Source organism: Alosa pseudoharengus, unplaced genomic scaffold (genome assembly GCF_046254945.1).
Source record: "Alosa pseudoharengus isolate Yale_2024_CS ecotype anadromous, Long Island Sound unplaced genomic scaffold, YU_APseudo_1.1 YU_APseudo_1.1_scf_2, whole genome shotgun sequence".
Classification (NCBI taxonomy): Eukaryota; Metazoa; Chordata; class Actinopteri; order Clupeiformes; family Clupeidae; genus Alosa; species Alosa pseudoharengus.
In genome coordinates this window covers 42,269,498-42,295,271 of record NW_027468663.1, presented here as the reverse complement: position 1 = coordinate 42,295,271, position 25,774 = coordinate 42,269,498, and the positions used below count along the sequence as shown (strand labels likewise).

Here is a 25,774-nt window from a genome sequence, read left to right as displayed (position 1 = left end):
TTGATGTGCAGGCAGCCGTGGGTGGGTGGGTAGGTGGGGTAGGTGCGTGGGTGGAGGAGCTCTGGGGCTGGCCTGGGTTGCTTACACTGCTGAGAGCACTGCTGCTCCATCTCACCAGAATGGCAGCCAGGCTGGGGGTGAGCAGGGTAGGGAAGGGGAGGGAGAGAAGGTGCGGACATGCTTCACAGGGCACACTCAGGTACGGTGAGAGAGGAGGGGTGTCTGAGTTTAAGGGCATGTTGCCCTGAAATGGATATGGGAGAGCTGTCACAGAACTCTTCAGATGTGGCTTCCTTGTATCATCTTGTCCTTTCATGCTCACACAACATGGCCAACATGGCCATCTGTGGCGACAGTATATGGTGTAGAAATGTGATGTGTGTGCAAAGAGAAAGAGCAGCACTTTTTCAAAAACAAAGGGGGCGTTAAAAGGTTGTTAAGATCTTTATGAGATTCTTGTTGAGGAACTTTATAGCCAAATGAGAATGAATGAGCATTTGGATTTCTTTGATTTTCCTGATTGCTCTCCTCTCCTCAGAGACTCCTCAGCTTCATCATCTTTACTGCCATGCAGCAAAGTCACTAGCCCATTTGCAGCCTCATTTATCAGTAAAACATTAAACACGTCTTTATTGGCCCCCTTCAGAACTGCAAATGCACTGTGCCCATTCAACTATAGACTGTACAAGTATATTGTCAGGAGAAAAGGCTATCAAATGAGCCATCTAAACTGTCCAAAATGAGTGGGTAGTAATGGAGGTTCTCTCTGCTTGTGTAGATGCCCAGGAAGGGCAATAGAAGCTTCTGTAAACCACTTTGTGCCCCTCTGTGAAAGTTACTTCTACAGTGAGGCCAATGGTAGATCATTTTAATTGGTTATTATTCATTTAGCTGTGTGCATGAATCTCATTATGGCCTATCCATTATGCATAATGCTAATAGGATTTGCATTTGAAAACAGATGAGGTGAAACAGGCTGTGCTTGTGGCGGGGCATTTGGATGTGAGCTTCCCCGCCTGCCGTCTCAGCCGAGAGCAGGGGCGCCTGCAGGAATTAATGCTATGGTACGCACACCCATAACCCCCCTACCCCCCCGCCCCCCCGCAAACGTTCTGACAAGCGCATCAATTGCCTACCTTGTTCTTGTCCATCTGGAATAACTCCTAGCTTTACTGCCTTCATCCTTTCTGTTTTATTTTAGTATTGAGTTAGTGAACTAGAATGTAATGCCAGAGGAATTACAATAGTGGATGGAAAGCTGCTGACTTAATGTTGGTGGGGAAATTCCTGAAAAAAAAACATTAAATCACTTAATCTTTGAGTTCATACAAACCCTCGTAACAAAAGACCTTGTGTGTCAAGGCGTTCTTGAGATATAACACTCAAGGTGTTTTTGACCTTGACATCAATTCACTTCATCTTTGAATCCATACAAATACTCATACCAAATTCCAAGCATGTATGTCAAAGCATTCTTGAGATATCGCACTCAGAGTGTTCATTGACTTGACCTTTGACCTTTGACCTCCAACATCAACTCATTTCATCTTTGAGTCCATACAAACACTTGTACCAAATTTGAAGCATATGCGTCAAACTGGAGATATAATGCGCAAAGCATGAGATATGGCTGTGACTTTTATTTTGACACACGGGAAACACTTAAACAGGATGTGTAGTTTTAGAGAGCACCAGATTGTATGCATTAGAAGCTGAGACAGATTGATTCACAGGTGATACCTGTGTTCTGATTAGCCCGGGAACTTCTCTGGGAGCTTAAAGAGTGCAGCTGTCTTTAGGCCATTATGACATCACAGCCATACAAGTCTATGGGGCAAAAATTAGCTTTTTGACATTTTTAATCCCCTATTTCTCAAAAAGTATAAACTTTTAAGAAAATCTGAAAAAGTAACTCTCTTGTCCAACTCCAGACCTGCACAACGGTTATTTCAACATGTCTGTACGTTAAGCGGTTAGAGTCGCATTCATTCTTGAAAAGGTAAAAAGAAAAGGTTATAAGAAGAAGAAGAAGAAGAAGCCAGGATATTTCAAGATAGTGGATTCCATCCACTATAATTAGCTCAACATTGTGTGCTGATAACCATATATAGATAGCCGAGTAAAAGAAAACAACAAGTAGCCTATTGCGTGCCTGCGTGCGTATTCTCTCTCCTGCTCAAACAAAATGTGTGCACGTTAATTTTGATAACGTATTCACTAACTTTACGTAATAGAAAATGGTAAATAGCCTGATGGCATGCAGCTAATGGCATACTGTGCATAGTAGAGAAGGTATGGTAGGCCAATTTGGTGTGAATACACACACACACAAGGGAAATTTTCTCTCGCTGTTGAGTAGCCTGATGGTACGCACAGTGCGTACGGACGTACACCTGCAGGCGCGCCTGGCCGAGAGGGAGGCCTTAGTTACCTGGAGGACTGGCTCTTTGAATGCCATGTGTGTGCTGTGTCTGTGTGAATAGCAAGTACTGTGCCATTACAACAGGAGGTAAAACTATGACCTCTCCCTCCAGCCGTGAAAGAGCTGGTGCGGGAGCGAGCGCCGATTAGAGTGACTCCCCTGTTAACGCCTCGTTAGCCAGAAATCAAAAAGAGCCCGTCGCTTGGCGCTCAGGCTAACGGCTCTGTTATCCCTGCAGAAGTTCATCACTGCATTTGAATGTGAATGGGGTTTCCCTGGGCTACAGGCACAGGCTTCGCCCACCCTGAAAAGGGAAGTGGAGAGTGGAGGGGAGTGGGTGGAGGCGAGCCATCTTCCCAGGACTGTAAATAAGGCCTTCTCCTTTCTCCTCGCCACTTCTGCTCGTCCAGAGAGGGAGGGAGGGAGGGAGGGAGAGAGAGAAAGAGAGAGCAGGAGGCCCACCCTGGAGTTGTGCTCTGCCAGTTGAGGGGGAGATGAGTGAGGTTGGGCCGAGGCCCAGCCTTGTCCACTCAACCTCTCTTTCTTCTATTCTTTCCTGCCTCTCGCACTCTTTCCCCTGTCTTCTCTCAAGGACTCTCATTTTCAGGTTTTCTTTTTTTCAGCCTTTCCACCCCCACACCCACCTCTCTTTCCCGCCATCTCTCTTTCTCTCTTTTTTTCTCTCTCTTCGTCCATCTGTCAGGCTCATTTCTCATGTTCGTCATGACCAGTGCACACAAACACACACACACACACACACACACACACACACACACACACACACACACACACACACACACACACACACACACACACACACACACTTACAAAGGGGAGGTCAGGGGTCAAACAGCCTTGTTGCGGTGCCTTCCCCAGGGGCTGGTGAGTGAGCTCTTGCTTTGCATAACGGCAAAAGAGCCATGTGTGCTTTTCTGATCAGTGTCAAAGGGAGGAAAGGACGTACAGCCAACACACACACACACACACACACACAGATAGAGACAAAGAAACACATTTAAATCCATACTGTCCACACATTTACAGTTTTTTTCAACTGCTTACACACTAAATCTTTGCTTGTCACACAATTTTCTAAACTCCGATCACTGCCTTAGTATAGGCCTATGAATAGATATACCCTTTCAATCTGTTCCTAGAGGATTTACGGTTTACGGAGCTACAAAAAGTCGACTTGACATAAACCCAAGTTACCATTAGCTCAATGTTCTTTTCTGTGCCTCTGGAGATGCCAGTAATTTCTGTCTTTGGCAATATCAGCTTTTTCAAAACTCCATGTTCATAGTGGTCATTGTATTTTGCTTCCTTTTTTGTTGTTGGCTGTTACATACTGTATTCAGAACAGCAAATTATTTTGGGAAAATCATTATTTTGTGTTACGTTTACTGTGTATTTCAACTTCTCTCTGTAGATGACTTCTCTTGTATGGACATATACATAGAAGCCCATGAAAGACAGAAGAGCTTTATGTTTTGAACAACAGTATGTACATGATCTATCCAAAATGTCATAATGACAAAAGTGTTTATAATGTGAGGTGAATCTTTGCTTTAAAGATGTGTTTATGACATTTTGAATGTCATTTTGCTGGAGATTTGAGGCAAATTTGTATTTTGTGTGAGCAATTGTTGGTTTTGTGTGTAGAGTTTTGAAAAATAGACACAGAATTTTGAAAATGTGTGAAAACAGTTGTACTCGTAGAAAACTGTAATAAGAGAGAATTTGTGCGTTGAAATCTAAACACAAACTGGTAAAGTAGTTACATCATCATTTCAGTCAGATCCGCACAATTCCATCTACTTTTGTCATTTAGCTGCAAAGACTTCTGGCCAGCCATTAAAATACATGACGTAACTGAGACTGGCATAGACTAAGACTGAGTAATATTACTGTGTGAGAGAGACAATGTCAAACAGTATAATCACTAGAAGGCAGAGTTCCCAGTTCCTTTCAGCTATACATGACCAATGATAAAACTCAGCCCAGTGGTTAGACCGACACATGGTGCAGCGTGACATAATTATCTGGACATTTTACATGATGTACTATAGAGACAAGGTGTATGTATGGCTGACCAGGCTGAGTGCAGTGTTTAGTATGAGCATGTTTCAGAGCTTGACCATAGCAATATAGCCGATGCCAATACAACCACTATGTCAGAGGCAGTGTGCCTACAGCCACTAAAATACTCAGAGGATCTTTATCTCACTAGTATGGATTAGGGAAGCGGTGACAAGCACCTCTCCCCACAGGCCCTGCAGACATGTTTTGCGTGGGCATGGGCACATTTTGTATGAGCACTGCGCTAGTAAAAAGAACAAACCAAAATGTCAATGACAAACAGAAAAAAAAAATCTGAAGGAAGATCAGTGAAAGGAATAATAAAAAGAAAGACAAAGACCAAAAGAAAAATATGAGTCAGATAAATAAAAGAGAAACAAGCCAAGCTTGCTTTGAGGTATTGACACATCTGTGCGTCAGACGCGTCTGTGCCAGTAGCGTGCGCAAGGTAGAGAAGACGAGGCGGAAGAGGGCGTGAGAGGGAGGGGTGGAGGCAGGGGGAGAGGCCAACGCCACACTGGCATTCAGAGGGCATAATTAGTGGAGCCCGGAGGTGCCAACGCCGCTTTCAATTACGAGCAGCAAACTTTCCCCTCTGTGTGTGTGTGTGTGTGTGTGTGTGTGTGTGTGTGTGTGTGTGTGTGTGTGTGTGTGTGTCAGCAGTTCCATCATATTCATAGTGCTCCCACATGATGATCACAGGGACGGAGGCATGAAACCCTCACTGCCCTGTAGCACCGCGCGTGTGTCTGTGTGTGTCTTTGTGTCTGTGTGTGTGTGTGTGCGTATCTGTGTCTGTGTCTGTGTGTGTGTGTGAGTGTGTGTGTGTGTGTGTGTGTGTGTGTGTCTTTGTGTGTGTGTGTGTCTGTGTCTGTGTCTGTGTGAGTGTGAGTGTGTGTGAGTGTGTGTGTGTGTGTGTGTGTGTGTGTGTGTGTGTGTCTGTGTCTGTGTCTGTGTCTGTGTCTGTGTGAGTGTGAGTGTGAGTGTGTGTGTGTGTGTGTGTGTGTGTGTGTGTGTGTGTGTGTGTGTGTGTGTGTGTGTGTGTGGTGGGGTGATGTGGATTAGGCATAGCGGCAGCAGCTAAGAAGTGTAACTTGAGGCTAAATTCGACCAGCTTAAATGGTCTCAGGTTTGATTGTTGACTTTAGGATCATCCTTTCATCATTCTTATGCTCACTTGTGACTTCCTTTTCCTCTGCCTCCATTCAAAACCTCTCCAGATGGATAGATGACTGATGTGCTTCTATTCTCTCCTGTCCTAACCTCTTTTTTTCCACTCAATTGACTTATGAATGTCTGCCTTAGGAGTGCAGCCATGCCATATGGGTGGGATGGACAAGTTAACTGTTGACCCTGTGCTGAGGAAAGTGTCCATTTAGTTGACCACTCTGCATTGACTAAAGAACACAAGGGGAGAGGGAGCGGTGGAAGAGGCCTGTGACGCTGCTTTTAACTGCTTTTGTCCCGTGAATGCTTTAAAGCTGAACTCCTGACCTTTCACAGTGAAAAAGGTTTTGTTTACTTGTTTTAGGACTTCTCTTACGGTTACACTCAAAAAACGGCGTTGACCTGACAGATACTGTTAATGAGCTGTTGCTGCAACATGGAAGGTTCAGTCTTGTTAGTCCTATTAAGTCTTAGGGTCTTTACTTCATCATTCATGTGGCAAGCAACATGCCTTGAATGACCAACTCTAAAGCTATTTTAACTTGCCAAAAGTATTTAGCATTCTCAGCCTCAGCCTCTGCTACAGTAGCCTATAAAATGTGTTTGCTCCATTGTAGAACACTTAGTGAGTGTGTGAACTTAAAAGGCATGGTGGAATCATTATGATTGGGTGATAGAGAATGATCGTTGCCATACACTATTTGCCATACACATGCTTGATTGTGCGGTTTGGGCCAATGTAATGAGAATATGTATTATAGCACCCCACCTGCTCTTTTCTCACTATGCGCCTGCTTTAAGATGAAAGTCTTTTAGTTTTATCACTGCCATAAGACATTTAATAGTTTTTTCATGTGATTTGATTCCTATATGTATACCATTTCACAGTATGATTTATTTTGTCCGTGTGTGTGTGTGTGTATGTGTGTGTGTGTGTGTGTGTGTGTGTGGGTGTGTGTGTGTGTGTGTGTGTGTGAGGGTGTGTGTGTTGATGCCACTCTGGGACGAGCTGAGAGATCTGATACTGGAGCTGTGCTGTGGCAGTTCTAATGCTGAGAGACACACCAGGAAGGTCACAGAGCCAGAGCAGCAGAATGCAGATCAGTGCGAATAAAACCACTGCCCTCTGGTCAGAGAGAGAGAGAGAGAGAGAGAGAGAGAGAGAGAGAGAGAGAGAGAGAGAGAGGAGGGGGGGGGGCAGAACTGGAAAGTCATTCTGAGAGACTAGACGAGTGCTGCTCAGCATATTTTATTTCATTTGTCTCATTCATTTTTGTACCCTCTGCATGTAACCTTGCTGGCTCCTTACGCCTTAATGAAAACCTGACAGGCTCTCAGGTCTGAGAAATGAATTCATAACAAGGCACAAGTCGTGTGCACTACAGAATTGAAACGAATTGGAGAATGAACAAAAATACTCTCAAGTATCTGAAATCACCAATCAATTTAATTGAGTCTTCTGGCCTGTGTCGTGATAGACCATGGGGTCTGCTAACGTTTCACAACCACGTAATTACTTTTTCTTTGGCTTGGCTGCTGCAGTTTACTAGAGGTTCACAACAGATCGACTGGAAGAAGATGACAGGGGAGGTGACTATCACTCTGTCTTTGAGCTTTAATGCAGACACATTTCTGTTTCCCTCTCAAAACAGGGTTGATCAACAACTGAATTTGCTGAACCTGAGGGTAGACTATGTTATCCATAGTTATCTTATCTAACACCTATCCCGACTCCTAAGCAAAACAATACATTAAATAGCTATTATGCCCTATTGAAATGAAAAAGTTGCGTTCATTTGCATGAGGTTTAACAGCAGAGAAGCCCACCACCCCATCCCCTGCCCTTGACACTGGACCGGTATGGAGGTCAGTGAGGAGATAGTTACAGTAATGGACGATGGGGAATGGTGAGGTTCCATCCCAACTGGTTAATTCCATGAGCTGTTTGTATTGATAACGCCCAACATTTGGAGATGAGATGGTCTGTGGGTCCATGTTCTGCTGTACTGTACGTGAGCTGTGGTTATTCTGCAGTTCTCTGATAAGACTTCTCTCCCTCGCGACCCCGTGGTATCTCTCTCTGGCTCCCTGCCTGCCTGTGCCCGTCTCCTGTCTCACACTAATAACTGCTGGATTCCTCTCAGTTCTCGCCTCCCACTCTCCTCATGTGCTCATTGTCTCTCTCTCTCTCTCTCTGTGTCTGTGTCTGTGTCTCCGTGTGTCTGCAGGGTCAGGATGAGTGTTCTCCCTGCGGCTGGGCTGTCCGTGCTGCTGTTGCTCTCCATAGGCAGCGGTGAGTATCTCTGCACTGCTGAGCTCCCAAACCACCACACACTCCTCCCCTAACCCTCTGCCCCGCACTGCCCACTAACACACCACGCTGGCCACTAACACTGAGCCCAGAGTCTCCAGAAAGCCCCGAAGCATCCTGAGCACCAGGCTCCCTCTGCACACTGTCAAAAGTGTGGAGAATGCACAGGGTCAACTGGAGCTATTGGAGCTTTATGCCTCATGTTGTATATACTGTAGTATTTTAAAATGAATTATTTGCACTTGGTGCAAATCCATAACAAAGCACAGTTAATATTACCACGGCATAGCTGTAGTACATAATTAATGCATGCTAATGAATTTATAATGTACTAAAATGTGTTCTGTATAGCTGTACATCTTAGTTGTAGTGTTGGTATAGGAAAGGAACATGCTGTGTGCATAGTAGATTAGAACATGCAAAATGCATACATGCCTCATGTACGGTATATTTATGTCAAATTGTTATGTGCTAGAAGGGGGATGTGTGCAATTTAGCAATGTAATGGGCCATACATACATATGCCATTCATGTGTCACACAGCAACACACACAAGCACCCTCAGTGCAGCCCACACGAGACGCTTTTCAGGTCCTTCTGACAGCTGAAAAGCCACATCCTGTCAAAGCCACACACATTCACAACGTCTTCCGCCGCCAACCCATCCAGGGGGGCACTGTAGGCTTTCAGTGGCTGTTACTTTTCCTGACAAACCCTACCATTCAGCATTCACCATTCCCGTCTCTAAAACGTCCACTGCGAATCCCCCAGATCCATTCAGCTGTCCCTGTGATCTGTGCCCTGCGTAGGGCCAGCGTCAGGGGAGTCGTGTGGAGCACGTCCTGCCTGCCATTCCCAGGCCGCGGCCGCGACGCTCCTCTGTGTGCCTACAGTATGGGAACGCTGGGCTCACTGCTCCGCTCCATACAATGGCCTTGCAGCGTAGTGGGGGGGGATGCTGTTCATCTGCTCCAGTGAGTCAGGCCCTGGGTGATGGGGGAGGGGGGGGCGGTGGTTGCTGAGGGGCATTGAGGCCCTGGACTTAGTGGAGGCTGGCGGGGGAGGGCTTTGTGTGCTCCTGCTGAATGGCGGTGGTGGTGGGCGGGGCGGACTTGTGCGGAGGAGGTGTCCCGTGGTGCTGTTGGGTCGGCCTGGACACGTACAGCATCGCGGCCCTTAGTCTGGTCCTTGCAGGGCCCACAGGATGTTCAGAGGAAGTTCAATGAAAGACAGGTGGAAATGTATGTTTGTTAATGTGCTGTCCTGCACACACACTGGCGTGACCACAGTGTCTCTTATTTCACTGCAAGCCTTTGCTGAAGCAACATGGTAAGTAGTGTGTATCTGCAGTCGATGAACAAATGATCCCCTTGATACAGGCCTGGTTAGGAGAAGAGCTAGACAGTGTGTGTGGTCTGTGTGTCTGCACGTCTCTGTGTGTGTGTGTGTGTGTGTGTGTGCGTGTGCGTGTGTGTGCGCGTGGTTGAAGGACAGGAGTTTCTTTTGTTGTGTGTATTAGGAAATTAAAGAGACGAGGGAAAGGAAGACAGAAGGAAATTGAACCTATTCTCAGACTTTATCTCAGATAACAGATACCACACATGCATCATGCACGCATGCTCATACACACACACACACACACACACACACACACACACACACACACACTCACTCACTCACTCACTCACTCACTCACTCACTCACTCACTCACTCACTCACTTAATGATGGCATCATGAAATGAAAGCCTTACTTTATTATCATCTGTATTTGCCTGCAAGGGTGGAGGCTCAATTATGTGTGCAGACATTGATGGCTGCTCCTTAGGAAATCTTCACCTTTCATTTCTATCCTCTGGTCTCCATCTCAGCCCTGCCCCCCTCTATTTTCCATACCATTTTCTCCCATCTCTGTCCCCTATCTCTCTCTCTCTCTCTCATGCACAGCTGCAGCCCCTTACAGGTCCTTCACAGGTTACACCATCATCATCCTCACCCAGTTCGCTCTGCTTATCACCACGGCTACTGAGCTGCCGTTGCCATGGAGATGGCACCTGTCAGAAGGGCACTGTGTATGTGTGTGCATATATGTGTCTCTGTATGAATTACTACTATTTGTGTGTGTGTGTGTGTGTGTGTGTGTGTGTGTTTTCCAAGTGTACCATTTGCTAGGGGGTTGTGAGGTTTAGCAGAGAGAGATAATGTCCAAATTGAGTATAGAAAATCAATACCATACCAGCATGTTTTTGTGCTGCATTTCATGGATGTGTGAGTGTGTATGTGTGTGTGTATGTGTGTGTGTGTGTGTGTGTGTGTCTGTGTGTAAGCTGGTGGTGCATGTGAGTCAGTATTCATGTACATGTAAAACTAGTAAGATTTCCCATGCTGCAGTGGTCTCTGAGCTTATGGGCTTTAAGTGTGTGTGTGTGTGTGTGTGTGTGTGTGTGTATGTGTCTGTGTCTCTGTGAGTTTATCTGTCTGTATGTTTTATTCAGTAGTGTTGTGTGTGTGTGTGTGTGTGTGTGTGTGTGTGTGTGTGTGTGTGTGTGTGTGTGTGTCAGTGGGCGGGGATGGCTATCATTGTGTGTGAGATTAATTGAATTTAGGTGCAGCGGGGAGCGGAACATGGTGTCTGAATGAGGAAGCATAGTCATTAATAAGCTCATTACAGGTGAGGAGAGGCCAGCTGACTGAACCAGTTGCTCCCTCTCTCTCTCTCTCTCTCTCTCTCTCTCTCTCTCTCCCTCTCTATCTATCTCTCTCTCTCACGCACACACACACACAAACACACGTATGCACACAAACACACACATATACATTTTTACTTACCCTGGATTTCCATGGATAAAATCCATTTGTACCAATATTGCTGCCCGTGCCCTTGTATGATCATGGAGTAAGGTTTTCATAACATCCTTAGTGTCAATGCTTTATACTGTGGGTGAAGCTCTAATGGATGTATGTGTCTGTATCTCTATCTATGTTGGAGAGTAGGTGTTTGTGTGTGTGTGTGTGTGTGTGTGTGTGTGTGTCTGTGTGTGTCACTCACTCACTACCAGTACTCTTTTCCATTTCATTGAGAGGGGAGTGTGAGGTGTGTGTTTCCCAACAAAGGACACTCCCAAGGGACCAGGGAACTGGTGTCTTTATATTTGTGTGAGTGTGTTCTTTTGTGTGTGTGTGTGTGTGTGTGTGTGTGTGTGTGTGTGTGTGTGTGTGTTTGTGTGGGAGGGCTTAGACATGGTGTGAAAGGATTCCCATCTAAATGCAGATGTGATTTCTCTTTTCCTGGGGAGCCCAGTCACTCTGATCCATTACTCAAACACGGTGGCTCTCTCTCTCTCTCTCTCTCTCTCTCTCTCTCTCTCTCTCTCAGGGGCTCTTTTTCACTCTATTCAGAGCCGTGGTGCTTTAAACAGTGGCAGTTAAATGACTCCCTCCCAGTTCCACAGATTGATCAGAGAGTGAGAAAGTGCACAATGATGAGGGACAGCAGAGGGAGGAAGCGGCAGATCTGTAAATGAAATAGTTCATCTGAAAAGCAGTAGAGTCTGTGATCTTTTAGCAGATTTTAAGACGTGAGTCTGTGTTAAGAAAGAAGTGGCTTAGGAGGAAAACCTCATTGGCTTAGAAGGGCTTTTTAAGGGGTTTCTGTGGTGCCAAGTAAAGAAGTACTTGCTCTTATTCCCTACAGAATATTAGAGAACTAGATGTACCGCAGAGCGGTACAAAATATGACCGCCGCCCAGTCCAGCACATTTTTTCCACAAAAAGAAATCACGCTGAAAGGCCTATATGATTCTAACTGTCTCACTAAATTGCATTATCCACACTCAATTCTCACTGGTATCTGCTAGACAACAAGTACCAAAACATGATTAGTTCATAGATTTTCACATGTAAAATTCATTTTATACAACCCCACCTCCATCTTGCCTGTTCATAATTCTGAGAAATTCTTGATTGTTTGTGTTATGTTTATGTTATGTGTGTGTGTGTGTGTGTGTGTGTGTGCTTGTGTGTGTGTGTGCGTGCTTGTGTGTGTGCCTGCGTATGTGTCTGTGCATGCAAGCGTACATATGTCTATTGTGTGAGTATGTGTCATACGTATGATTACTGTGAATGTATGTGTGTGTGTGTGTATATCTGTTTGTGCACATGTGTGCACATGAAATGGGTTAACATGACCCCTGGAGGCAAACATACGGAAAAAAATGGTCATCCTAGGCCCTACAGTTCTCAAGATATTCACAGAGAACTGTGTCTGGCCTACCCTCCTTTCGGGGGGTCCAGTCCAGCGGGGGGGCTACAGATCAAAACGAAAAATGACGGTTCCATGCTATCCATGTGGGGGTACATGCCCACCAAGTTTTGTGTACCCCGGTCTTTCAGTGTCCCGGGAATCCTTGTTGGTGTACGTCACTAAATGTACACATAAATTATTTTATTGTAAGGCCCCCCATGAACGAAAGTACACAAAACTTGGCATGCATTCGGAGGGTGTCATAATGATCCTACACTTTCAATTTCGTGCAGTTTTGACCATGTCAGCCAGAGATATTGTGATGAAAACAGCTAATTTTTTGCTTTTTAATTTTTAACTAGGTGGCGCTATACATGAAATAAGTGGTAATGGGATGGGTTGACATGGCCCCTTGAGATCAATATACAAAAAAAAGGTGGACCTCCTAGGCCCTACGGTTCTCGAGATATTCACAGAAAACTGTCTCCGGCCACCTACAGGCCAGTTGGTGTATAGTAACATAAATGAATTTATTGTGTGGCCCCCCATGAACGGAATTCCACGAAACTTGGCGTGCATTCAGAGGGTGTCATAATGATCCTACACTTCCAATTTCGTGCAGTTTTGACTAAGTTAGGTCACAGATACCTGCGATTACAACACCTCATTTTTACTTTTTTGTGTTTAACTAGGTGGCGCTATACATGAAATGAGTGGTTATGGAATGGGTTGACATGGCCCCTTGAGATCAACATACAAAAAAAAATGGTCCTCCTAAACCCTACGGTTTTCGAGATATTCCCAGAAAACTGTGTCTGCCCTACCCTCCTTTCGGGGGGTCCAGTCCAGCGGGGGGGCTACAGATCAAAACGAAAAACGACGGTTCCATGCTATCCATGTGGGGTTACATGCCCACCAAGTTTCGTGTACCCCGGTCTTTCAGTGTCCCGGGACTCATTGACGGAAATTTGGGCATGCGAAAAAGAAAAAAAAAAAAAAAAAAAAAAAAAAAAATCTGACTAAACCTATATGACCGCCGCTTCGCTGCGCGGCGGTCATAATTATTCAGGGGATATCAGATTCATCCTCATGGGAGAATACAAAATGTAGATGAAGAGTTTTAGCAGTGACCACTGGCATATGAAATAAAAGCAAATGACATAAAAGCAAATGACTATCATTATGCATCCATAATGATAGCAGGGGCTTTTTTTCTAAAATACATGCCACACATCAACACCCATTATGTACTATAAAATATAATGTATACTGATGTGTGTTAAAGGCATACGATGCAAGTTACCTTAACATAACAGCTTCTAAGTTATTATGACCGCCGCGCAGCGAAGCGGCGGTCATATAGGTTTAGTCAGATTTTTTTTTTTTTTTTTTTTTTTTTTTTCGCATGTCCAAATTTCCGTCAATGAGTCCCGGGACACTGAAAAACCGGGGTAGACGAAACTTGGTGGGCATGTAACCCCATATGGATAGCATGGAACCGTCGTTTTTCGTTTTGATCTGTAGCCCCCCCGCTGGACTGCACTCCCCGAAAGGAGGGTAGGGCAGACACAGTTTTCTGTGAATATCTCGAGAACCGTAAGGTTTAGGAGGACCATGTTTTTTTTGTAAGTTGATCTCAAGGGGCCATGTCAACCCATTCCATAACCACTCATTTCATGTATAGCGCCACCTAGTTAAACACAAAAAAGTAAAAATGAGGTGTTGTAATCGCAGGTATCTGTGACCTAACATAGTCAAAACTGCACGAAATTGGAAGTGTAGGATCATTATGACACCCTCTGAATGCACGCCAAGTTTCGTGGAATTCCGTTCATGGGGGGCCACACAATAAATTAATTTATGTTACTATACACCAACTGGCCTGTAGGTGGCCGGAGACAGTTTTCTGTGAATATCTCGAGAACCGTAGGGCCTAGGAGGTCCACCTTTTTTTTGTATGTTGATCTCAAGGGGCCATGTCAACCCATCCCATTACCACTTATTTCATGTATAGCGCCACCTAGTTAAAAATTAAAAAGCAAACATTTAGGTGTTTTCATCAAAATATCTCTGGCTGACAAGGTCAAAACTGCACGAAATTGAAAGTGTAGGATCATTATGACACCCTCCGAATGCATGCCAAGTTTTGTGTACTTTCGTTCATGGGGGGCCTTACAATAAAATAATTTATGTGTACATTTAGTGACGTACACCAACAAGGATTCCCGGGACACTGAAAGACCGGGGTACACAAAACTTGGTGGGCATGTACCCCCACATGGATAACATGGAACCGTCATTTTTCGTTTTGATCTGTAGCCCCCCTGCTGGACTGGACCCCCCGAAAGGAGGGTAGGCCAGACACAGTTCTCTGTGAATATCTTGAGAACTGTAGGGCCTAGGATGACAATTTTTTTTCCGTATATTTGCCTCCAGGGGTCATGTTAACCCATTTCATGTGCACACATGTGCACAAACAGATACACACGCACACACACACATTCACAGTAATCATACGTATGACATATACTCACACAGTAGACATATGTACGCTTCCATGCACAGGCACATACGCAGGCACACACACAAGCACGCACACACACACACACACACACACACACACACACACACCCACACACATAACATAAACATAAACATAACACAAACAATCAAGAATTTCTCAGAATTATGAACAGGCAAGATGGAGGTGGGGTTGTATAAAATGCATTTTACATGTGAAATCTATGAACTAATCATGTTTTGGGACTTGTTGTCTAGCAGATACCAGTGAGAATTAAGTGTGGATAATGCAATTTAGTGAGACAGTTAGAATCATATAGGCCTTTCAGCGTGATTTCTTTTTGTGGAAAAAATGTGCTGGACTGGGCGGCGGTCATATTTTGTACCGCTCTGCGGTACATCTAGTTGTGATCCCATCTGTGGCCTAGGGAGAACCAGCTTTACAACTTCGCCCCTGACCCGCAGAAACGCACTTGTACTTATGCTCTTGTACTTGTACTAGTCAAACTACTATCTGTGAGAGCAGACAGTTCCAATCGAGACATCATCATCAATCATACTACTTTTCTCTTGGTACTTTTCCTGGAGATAGGCCTACTGTTCCTGTGAAGTGGAACAGGCCTGGCCTGGGGATTGGTCATTTACAGCTGTAGTCATGGTAATCGGAGCGGCTTTATTTCTCTCCTCATGATATGAAAGGTCTTATTTACAGTAAAGTGCTGTTAGCGCCAGGCCTCTTTACTGCTCCCTGATAGCTGCTCTCGTGCAGGCGCCCCCACATCACTCGGCTCACTCTCTGCTGCTCTTCTCGATGTCTGCCCACACCGCTAATACTCCGTCCAGAGCTGCTCTTCTCGATGTCTGCCCACACCGCTAATACTCCGTCCAGAGCTGCTCTTCTCGATGTCTGCCCACACCGCTAATACTCCGTCCAGAGCTGCTCTTCTCGATGTCTGCCCACAACGCTACTAGTCTGTCCAAAGAGGGGAGATAAAAGACAGAGATGTGCTCTCTCCATTTTGCAGTTTGTGTGTGTGTGTGTGTGTGTGTGTGTGTGTGTGTGTGTGTATGTCTGTGTTTGTATGTGTGTTTGTGTATGTGTGTGTGTGTGTGCGCGTAGGCCTATGTGTGTGTGTGTGTGTCACATACTATTACATTGATTAGTGGCAAAAGAGAGAATGACCCCAGAGCTCTTTCTGAACTTTTCAACCAAGAAAAACATTCTGAGCCGTAGAAAAACTCAGGTTAACCTTTTTAATATATCATCTTCTCCTTATAGAAATATAAAGTAAAATAGATGCCGACACCTCAAAGAAGATTTAGTTTTTCTTGATTGTTTTGACCTGCTTAAGGAAAATGGGATCCACTTGGTCTTCCTGAACACTTTCTTTGCAAGTCATCTCTTGCGAATGTGTTCCTACGTTTTCATTGGGTTCACACAGTTCTCACACCCTTTTGCAAAACAGTTAACACAGATGTCATTCAAAGTCCCCAAACTCTATTGGTTTCCCGTGCTAAACAAAAGGAAAACATCTTTTTACAGGTGGTAGAGATTCCTTTACATTCCATTACAAGTCTGAAACTCTGATACACCTGTGTGAAACTCTTTTGCACAAATCTTCAATCAGCAATCATTCATTATCCATAAGAGATGCCTGTTCTGTGTTGCTATTTGCAACATCTCTGTCCATCTTTGCTGGACTTGTCGTCCAGTGACAGCTTCACCACACACTGAGTCACTTGGCAGAGTCTGTTTCTCAGTTAGCTGAAGCACTGTGGTTGTGAAGGGCACTTGGTTGATTGAGTAGAGGAAGAAAACTGGAAGAAAAGGAAGAAAAGGATCCGAATAAAAAAAGGGAATTTGAAAGATTACAATACTGATAAATACCAAAGAGAAAGTGTGTGTGTGTCTGGGTGGGTGAGATGGGGTGGAGGAACAGTTGAAAAGGAAGCAAACTTGTCAGCAGCATGTCGATGGAGGCAAAACCTTGAAAATAATTGTGAAATGTCACTACTTGTTATTCGCCTTTCTCCTAGGAGAAGAATACAGAGTGAGAAAGAGAGCTGAAAAGAAGGGAGTGATAGAGAGAGTGATAGATGAGAGGCTGAGGAAGGATAGGGGGAGGGGGAAGAGGAAGATGCGGGGCCGAAGGAGTGGAGGGGTGGGCAGCAACAGGAGACCACAGTGTGCTGTAACTCCAGTGAGGGCACTCTGAGCAATCCCACTGCACCCATTAGAGAAGGCCGCTTGAGTGTGGCTGTCTGCTGTTTGCTGTACATCATTGTGTGTGCAGAGCAGACTCTCTCGTTTTTGAGCTGTTTGTCTACACCACAAACACTCACTCTGTAGCACATTGTCTATGTGGGGGTGTGTGGGTGTGTGCGTGTGCATGTGCACTCACGTGTGTGTGTGTGTGTGTGTGTGTGTGAGAGAGAGAGAGAGAGAGAGATGGAGAGAGAGAGAGAGAGATTGTGAGCATGCAGGCATGAATATGTTTCATGAGTACTCGCCAGAGTGCAGGAGTAGTACAGTATGTATGTGTGTGCGTGTGTGTGTGTCTGTGTGTGTGTGTGTGTGTGTGTGTGTATATGGGTGTGTGTGTGTGTGTGTGTGTGTGTGTGAGAGAGAGAGAAAGAGCGAGAGAGAGAGAGAGAGAGATAGAGAGATTGTGAGCATGCAGGCATGTGAATCTGTTCTATGAGTACTCGCCAGACTGCAGGAGTAGTATGTCTGTGTGTGTATGTGGTGTCCCATATCATCAGGTAGTTTTCCATGGCACACATTCCGGACTGAACGCTCCCCGCCAGTCCTCTCCACAGCAGCTCTCGCTCCCCGCCCGTCTGGGACTCTTGACGCCTCTGGCGGTCTGAGTAGCTGCCTGACCACTCCATCGGTGGAGTAGCCCTCCAAGGCTCCTCAGAGTGAGCCTCCGCACTGTCATGTGGGAAGTGTTGTGTTTCCAAGAGGTCACCCGGTGTCACTGTGGAGGACACAGCACTGGACAATTCAATTTGAAAGTGGGAGCATGAGTCACTTTCCTCTCCCTCTCTGTCTGTCCATTTCTTTCTCTCTTTTTTTTGTTCTACTCATCTCCTCTGCACCCTTGCCGTCTATTTCCTCTGGGTTCCTGATCTCTTGCCGTCAACTTAAATGGGCATCTCTCTCTCTCCTTGTTTTGTTCTCTCCTTCTCTCTCTTCATTCCTTCTCTCTCTCTATCCCTCTCTATCCCTCTCTCTGTCTCTCTGTTCATCTGTCTATCTCTGTAGGCGTGAGTGAGGCTGACTCGCTGGTGACCCTGCGTAGAGTGTTCCATCCACCAGCGAGGCAGCCATTGGCCAGCTCTGCTCTCTTGCCCTGCTTCTGGTCCCTCCCCTCCGCGTCCACCCCTGGCCAGGAGAGGGGCTCCCGCCACGCCCCGCCCCCGATCCGCTGGACCCGCAGCTGGGCACGTGAGGGCCAGGCACCCCTGGAGAGAACCATCCTGACCGTGCGGGAGGGGGAGGTCAGAGTTCACCAGGCCTTCACTGGACGCGTCAGCCTGCCAGGACTGAACGGGGATGCCCGCAATGCCTCCCTGCTTGTGTCCAAGCTCCGTTACAATGACAGTGGGGAGTTCCGCTGCCTCATCGCCGAGGATGACCAGTACCAGCAGGACACTGTCACTCTGGAAGTCACAGGTCAGTGATATGTGAATGTGTGTGTGTGCATACTGACATGGACGCAATCCATCAATTATGGGGTTTATCTCTGTTGCAAGGACTCTTGGACAATCTAGGGTGAAAACTATCAAGCAGAGGGCCAAATGTACGTACATTTGTGAACGTAGCGTTATCAGCGTCATGGACAAACCGTAGATTGCGAACGCTGTCAGACCCAAGTCTCTGTCGTATTTATCAATCGTTCAACCCTTAGTGTAAACTGCGCCTTTTTCTGCCTTTCTCCGCCCATAAACGCAATTTACGAACGTCCACAACTGAATGGCAGCGCCTACATACAAGCGCAGTTGAATGAAAATAATTTATGAACATAAAGAATCAAACCTTTAGCGATCATGCAATAATACCATACATGATGTCAACAAGCAGGGAGATAGTGAAGATCAGTAGTTCTACTCAAACTACTTGTGTACGTAGGCTATGGAAGATTGGTCAAATCTAGCAAGTAGGAACGTTTAAGTGAATGACGTGAAAGTTAAAGTAAGACATTGGCGAATGGCCAACGAAAGGTAATGTTTCTTTTGATAGTACAAAGACTTACAAAACTGGTGCTCTAAATAGCGATTCTGTTGTCTTTGAAGATTCTCTTATTGACGCATTGAACTGCAATTTGGATTAACACCTGCTTTTACAAGGCGGAAGTATGTAGGCGCAAAATAGACGTGCGCTTTCAGGAGCAGTCTTTGTACATACCGCGGAATACATAATTAGGCGCTCTTTACTCTTCCCCTCCCATCTTTTTACGCTAAACTCCCACTTTCCCCTGGATCCTCCCATGAATGCATATGCATGACATGAAAAACGCAATCTGCCATTTTCAGCTCCCGCGACAGGCAGTTTGAGCTTTTACATCATTGCGGCCTGTTTGTACATACCTCGCAATAATTTTACACACACGTTGCGAAACAAATACGCCTGAAGTGGGTGCAAAAACGTTAATTTGGCCCAGAGTGTCTAAGTGTGAGAACAAGAAGAAATTACTTACATTTGGAGTATGTTTGAGCCTTTGTGATGAGTTTTTTTGTAGACAATCACTAAATGCCTGCTTTGCTTTTCACAGACAATGCATAAATACCTAAACCATGGAACAAGGAAATACAGTGCACTGCTTATAAACTTTTAAAAGCTGCTACTAATGCTGAAACTAATGTTGTTTGTATACTGGGCTGCTTGTTGTCTGACACTTGAGGTGTGTAATATGTTTTCCTGATTCCCTACATGAATGTGCGGGGAATCTCTTAGCTCGTTATCCATGGCTACATGCAGCTATTGTAGCCTTTCAAGCTCTACAAATTATTCAGTGTGAAAAATTAATTAACGCCTTGAAAATAAAATTGTAAAGTTATGTGAAAACCCCATTAGTCTCATAGTGACCTTGGAGGCCGGCTTAATAAGTAGTGGTGGAAAGTTGCAGTCGACACTTTCCTCATTTCAGATTCTGTGCGGCCGCTCTGAATTAATCAACGGCTAATGGCATCGATCAAATCTGTCAATAATATACTAATTCTGTTTTCCTAATTTTTTTGCTATTTTCCCCCCATTTGTTTCGCTTTTTCAATTTCATTTGAATTTCTCATTAATTGCTTAATTACCCATAACTTTTTAGTTAGTGGCTGTTGATTGATCACCATTGACAGATGCCCTGTGTAGTGCACTGTGAAGTTTATTCGCTGAGACACCAGTGCAGGGCTCCTGTGGAGTGCACAGGGCAGGCAGGTCTAAAACAGGATGAATGTGAATGTGAATGTGAATGTGAATGCTAATGACACAGACAGGTTTGGCACTGATGAGGCTGCTGTATGAAATATGACTGAGGTCCACAAAAACAAAGGGACGTCTCAGAGAAGAGAGCAGGGTTTGGAGAGGGAAGAGCCAGAGAGGGCACGCTGACAGGCAGAGGTGCAAACAGTGCGCGAGGTGCAGAAAAGGGAGATGGAGCGCACTGATCACTTGCTGTGTCCACACTACTGTGTCTTCCTCAGAGTCAAGGTGTATGATAAACCCAGTCGGCTCAGTTACCCAGACATACTTCACCTTTGGACTTCCAACTAAGTTGAGGCTCTCTGGATGTTTTACGCTTGTTCTAGACAGACTTTAATCCTTATGTCAAAAAAAAATAAAACTCAACATTTGGGGAAATGAAAAAGAGTAATGGCCCCATGTGTCCGGCTGAAATAAATTTCCTCAGTGCGTGTGGCGAGCAGAATATGAATTAGAAACAAGTCTTTGTTTATCTGCCTTGGGACAGGTGTGGACAAATCTGGAAGAAATATTCTGGCAGAAACACAAAGCTCTTGTTGATCGTGACTGTGGGTGGATGATATGAGAGGTGGTGGTGGTTGGGCTGGGGGGGGGGGGTTAATGCAGCTTGACCTCTGCTAGATGAAGGTTGAGCGGCACAGAGGACCTGCTTGTTTCCCAGGTGGAGCTGGAGCAGAGGTGCTGTCAGGTGTCGTGGGGTGCTGGCGGTGAACAGGTGTCACGGCACCCTCTGACGTCCTCCTTCTCTGCAGGTGCATTGTTCCATTACCAGGCGCCTGGCGAGAGCTACGCCCTGTCCTTTGCTGACGCCCGGCGTGCGTGCCAACAGAACGGGGCAGAGCTGGCCTCGGCTGCCCAGCTCATCGCCGCCCAGCGCTCCGGCTACGGCAGCTGCTCAGCAGGCTGGCTCTCTGACCAGACCGTCAGGTAAGGAGGATCTGGATAAAAGTCCTACTTTGAACTGTCTGATGAAGACAGGTTGGATAAACAATTAGGGCATCACATATTCATTTAAAAAAAGTCTTGAGAAGAAAGGGTTTTACATGGAAGTCGTCCCTCGTCGAGTGAAAACCCCTTTTGGGGAAGAGTATGATTTAGATTTTCATTAGTATCATAGCCACAAGTATTTAGTCTCCCTTACTTCAGAGGGTGATAGGGCTGCGTACTTGGTCCTCAGGGTGATAAGGAAAATGCTCTCAGTAGTAAAACCGAAATTAAGTGCAATTCGATGTTCGATGCTCCCATTTGGGAGATGACACAATACGGCAAATAGGGGAAGTAGTTGTGCTGCCCTGATATTGACCACCATCCCCAAGTGTACAGCTTCTTATTTCCCAGTCAACCGTGCACGGCTGCAGCGCAGCTGGAGAGAGTGTTTTTTAACCATCGAGGCAAAGGGCCTGGTAGGCAGCCAGCAGGAGCATCTTGGAAAAGGAGAGGGCATTTAAAGGAGAGGGCATTTATTTATTCCCCAGGACGCATATGGCACAGCCGCTTTGGCAAACTCCCCTTTAACAAAGGTCCAGAACTGTAGCTGAATTAGCATAAACGAACAGCAATTCGGCTGCCGTTGATCCCCCAGGCTAACTTGTCCCCCCATGCTGCACAAAACACACACACACACACACACACACACACACACACACACACACACACACACACACACACACGCACACACACACACACATACACAGAGACTTGAGAGGAATCAAGCACTTCATTGGTTCTCCACAGGTACGCCATCCAGTCGCCAGAGCTTGGTTGCCATGGACACAAGGAGCTGTATATGGGCGTGAGGAGTTACGGGGTGAGGAACCCCACAGAGATGTTTGATGTGTACTGCTTCGCCTCCGAGATGCAAGGCAAGATCTTTTGCTCTTCCCTCATTCTCTGTGATCTGTGTACTGCCAGCTCATTGGCCAATGGGAGTGGGGGGTGCGAGAATCAAAGCTTTTCCTGGGGGCTGTGGTCATGAATGTCTCAACTGAAACTAATGACATATCTAAGATGCAGTTTCCTATGGCTAGAAAATAGCCATATTGGAATCAAATACTGTCATGTGTCATGGTCTTAAGAACCAGATCTTGATGGAGCATTTTTATATGTTTATAAATGTGAAGAACAGCAATAATAGTAATAAGACTGGAATATTGATATGATTGAGGTTGGGTGTAAAAAATCCAGTTGTCAGTTGGTGTGATATAAATGTCTCTTGAGATGTGTCATTTTGTGCGGTGATTATTTATGACAGCTGATGGCACATATTTCACATATGGCAGATATGCAGGCGTTCTTTCCACTTTATTCCTGAAAACAAGAAGACAAAGAGATATATAGAATGTATAACACTATGCCACTATGACATTTTTTATATTTTTCCCATTTCTAATGCTTCAGTGTAAGGTTATCATTTAATGGCATAAGGTAACATGGAACACGTTTGTGCATTGACACACACACACACACACACACACACATACACACACACACACACATACAGTACACACACACACACACACACACACACACACACACACACACACACACACACACACACACACACACCACCACCACCACCACAACACACTTCTCTCAATTCTCAATCTCTCAGCTTATCTTTTGTTCCCATGCACAATACTGCAAACTGCTGTTTTTTTATTAGAAAAAAATGTGAGCTATCAGACCCAGCATACTAAATCATATTTAACGAGGCTGTAGGATCACTGAGATTTAATAGGTTTCCCAGGGATTTCAAGTTCTGCACAACTCTCTCATGCAATTTCTCTTATTTCACACACGTTAGCTTAGAACATTCTCCTTCAATTTACAGGGTAATGGCTAACCTACATTTAAATGGAACAAAGTAGAGTATAATAGAGACACACACAAAAGCACAACACAGCCATACTCATATAGCATTCATCTCAATGGAGCCCCTTCCTCATCTCCAGGTGAGGTCTTCCTCTCCTCCGCCCCCAAGAATCTGTCGCTACCTGAAGCTGCTGCCCACTGCGTGTCCAATGGCTCTCTCCTGGCAACGGTGGGGCAGCTGCAGCTGGCGTGGAGGGCCGGCCTGCAGAGCTGTGAGCCAGGCCTGCTGTCCGACGGCACCGTCCGCTACGCCGTCACCCAGCCTCGGCCGGGCTGTGGGGAGGGGAAGGAGCCAGGGGTCTACCACACTGCCCCAAGCACTGCTGCCATGGGCCAGCCCAACGCCACTGGCCCACTCTATCTCTACTGCTACAGAGGTCAGCAGAGCAGTTCCTCTGTTTCTCCAGATGCGTTTTGATATCGATATTGTGACGTTATGTATTATCTAAGTGGTTCAGTTGTTCATGTTTTGCTTTGTTTAAATCTTTCCAATCTCATACAGATGGAATGTGCACAATAAAAATGCCTGAAATGAAAAAGCTATAACCTTGATATTGCTTTGTGACTGTCATCATGCAATTTGGGACTGCATCTCTGATGAACTAAACTGCATGATCTTGATTATGACAGCACACAGCACTGAAACAAAACAACACACACCGCGGGCCATTCTACCTGCCCTCCTCTGCAACACACACACTCTAATGCAGAGGCGGTTCCAGAGAGTAAAAGTCCTACCATATATTCTTTCTACCTGTGCACTTAACACAGGTGATATCACTTATTATCTGATCTACCTGGCTGCTAATTAGGATGAGCTGGTTTACTAAATGGTTGGATCAAATACTTGATCAGGACTTTTACTTTCTGAACCCGGGATGTCCGCCTCTGGTCTAATGGCACCTCATGATCGGGATATCTTCCATGCCTCGGCCCTGCACGTCTATTGACACCTCTCGTCTGTGCCTGTGCCTGTGCTTGGGTTCTAGGTAAGCCGCGCAATGTTCTGACCAACATCGTGTCGTCTCTGCTGATCCCCTGGAAGCTGAGCACCGAGAAGCCCCGCCGCGGAGGGACACAGGTGCCGGGGAGCAGCGTGGAGTCCAGGACGGGCTCTGTTCCCCCCCAACACACACAGACGCAGACGCAGACGCAGGCCACAGCTGGTAAGAGCAAGCCCACACCCTAGAGCAGGGATTCCCAAACTGTGGTACGCGTACCCCCGGTGGTACGCGAGCTGCCACTAGGGGGTACGCGAGATGAAAAGGGCAATGGCGGAAAGTAGTTAAAAATGATTAATTCGTTAAATTAATTATTAAAGCGATCGAAGAGGAGAAGCGAGAGAAACAGAGCAGGACACAATGGAATGGGATGGGGGGCAGACTAATGAAGGTGGAGATGGAGCGCAGGGGGATAAAAGAAAGAACGAGACAGAAAAGACTGCGTGAAGAAAACGAAAGTATGATGAGGCATATAGGCCTATAGGCTTCACGTGGATTGGGAGACAGACTTCTCAAAGCCACAGTGCGTGGTCTGCAGTGAGATGCTACCTAACCATTCTAATGTGGTTCTCCACACTGTTTTTTTTTAACGTGAGAGCTCATAGACCAGTTGCACATTTTGATTATGTTATCATGTAGGGCGGCTAATTAAACAACGATGCCTGGAATGCGTCAATAGAATAAGTTACTTTTTTATGTGTTGGATGGTGGGGGTACGCGAGCCGAGTCAGGATGTAGAAGGTGGTCCGCGGGGAAAAAAGTTTGGGAACCGCTGCCCTAGAGGAATAGTTTGGGGAAAGAAGCACTCAAGTGTCCTGAAAAAAACTGGTTTGGTTCAAATTCATAGACACCTGCAGAGATTTGGATGAATATACACAAAAACACAAAGACACGCACATGCACGCCCACACGCACGCACCCACACACACACACACACACACACACACACACACACACACACACACACACACACACACACACAGGCATGCACACACACACACACACACACACACACACACACACACACACACACACACACACACACACACACACACACACACACACACACACACACACAGGCATGCACACTCACACTCACGCACACGCACATGCACATACACATACACATACACACACACATACACGCACATGCACTCACACACACAGCAAATATGTAACATCTTGGGCAAATGCTGTAGTAAGCTGAAGGAGTAGTAGTATTTGGTATTAGTGTGACTGTGACTCTTCAGAAAAGGTGAAGTGTCATTTTCTCCATTTTAAAGTGAATGCTCCAAGGCTTCATTTCTGTCAGAGGAATGTGGGATGAATACTAGAATTTGTCATGGTAAAGAGAGAAAGAGCGAGAGGGGGAGTGTGGATTTGGGGTGTGTGTGTGTGTGTGTGTGTGTGTGTGTGTGTGTGTGTGTGTGTGTGTGTGTGTGAGCGTGTGTGTGTGTGTGGTGCCCAGAAACAGTTCAGGGTCTTGCTTAATCATCCCTACCCTCTAATGGCCTGACTATCCTCCCAGCACTGTGGGATGTGTCGACAATCACACACACACACACACACACACACACATACACACACACACACACACACACACACACACACACACACACACACACACACACACACACACACACTCACATACTGTACATACAGACACACGCACGCATACACACA

At 45.8% G+C, this 25,774-nt stretch overlaps 1 protein-coding gene across 1 annotated transcript in view; it reads left to right on the top strand.

Moving 5' to 3' along the window:
* Positions 1-7,528: 7,528 nt before the first annotated feature.
* Positions 7,529-25,774, top strand: part of LOC143133517 (neurocan core protein-like) — a 48,579-nt gene continuing 30,333 nt past the window's right edge. Inside the window, exons 1-7 of the mRNA XM_076293280.1 lie at positions 7,529-7,575; positions 7,897-7,961; positions 18,009-18,419; positions 20,972-21,146; positions 21,954-22,081; positions 23,171-23,467; positions 24,080-24,256. Coding sequence (XP_076149395.1) covers positions 7,529-7,575; positions 7,897-7,961; positions 18,009-18,419; positions 20,972-21,146; positions 21,954-22,081; positions 23,171-23,467; positions 24,080-24,256 — 1,300 coding nt within the window. The remainder of the gene's footprint in view (positions 7,576-7,896; positions 7,962-18,008; positions 18,420-20,971; positions 21,147-21,953; positions 22,082-23,170; positions 23,468-24,079; positions 24,257-25,774) is intronic.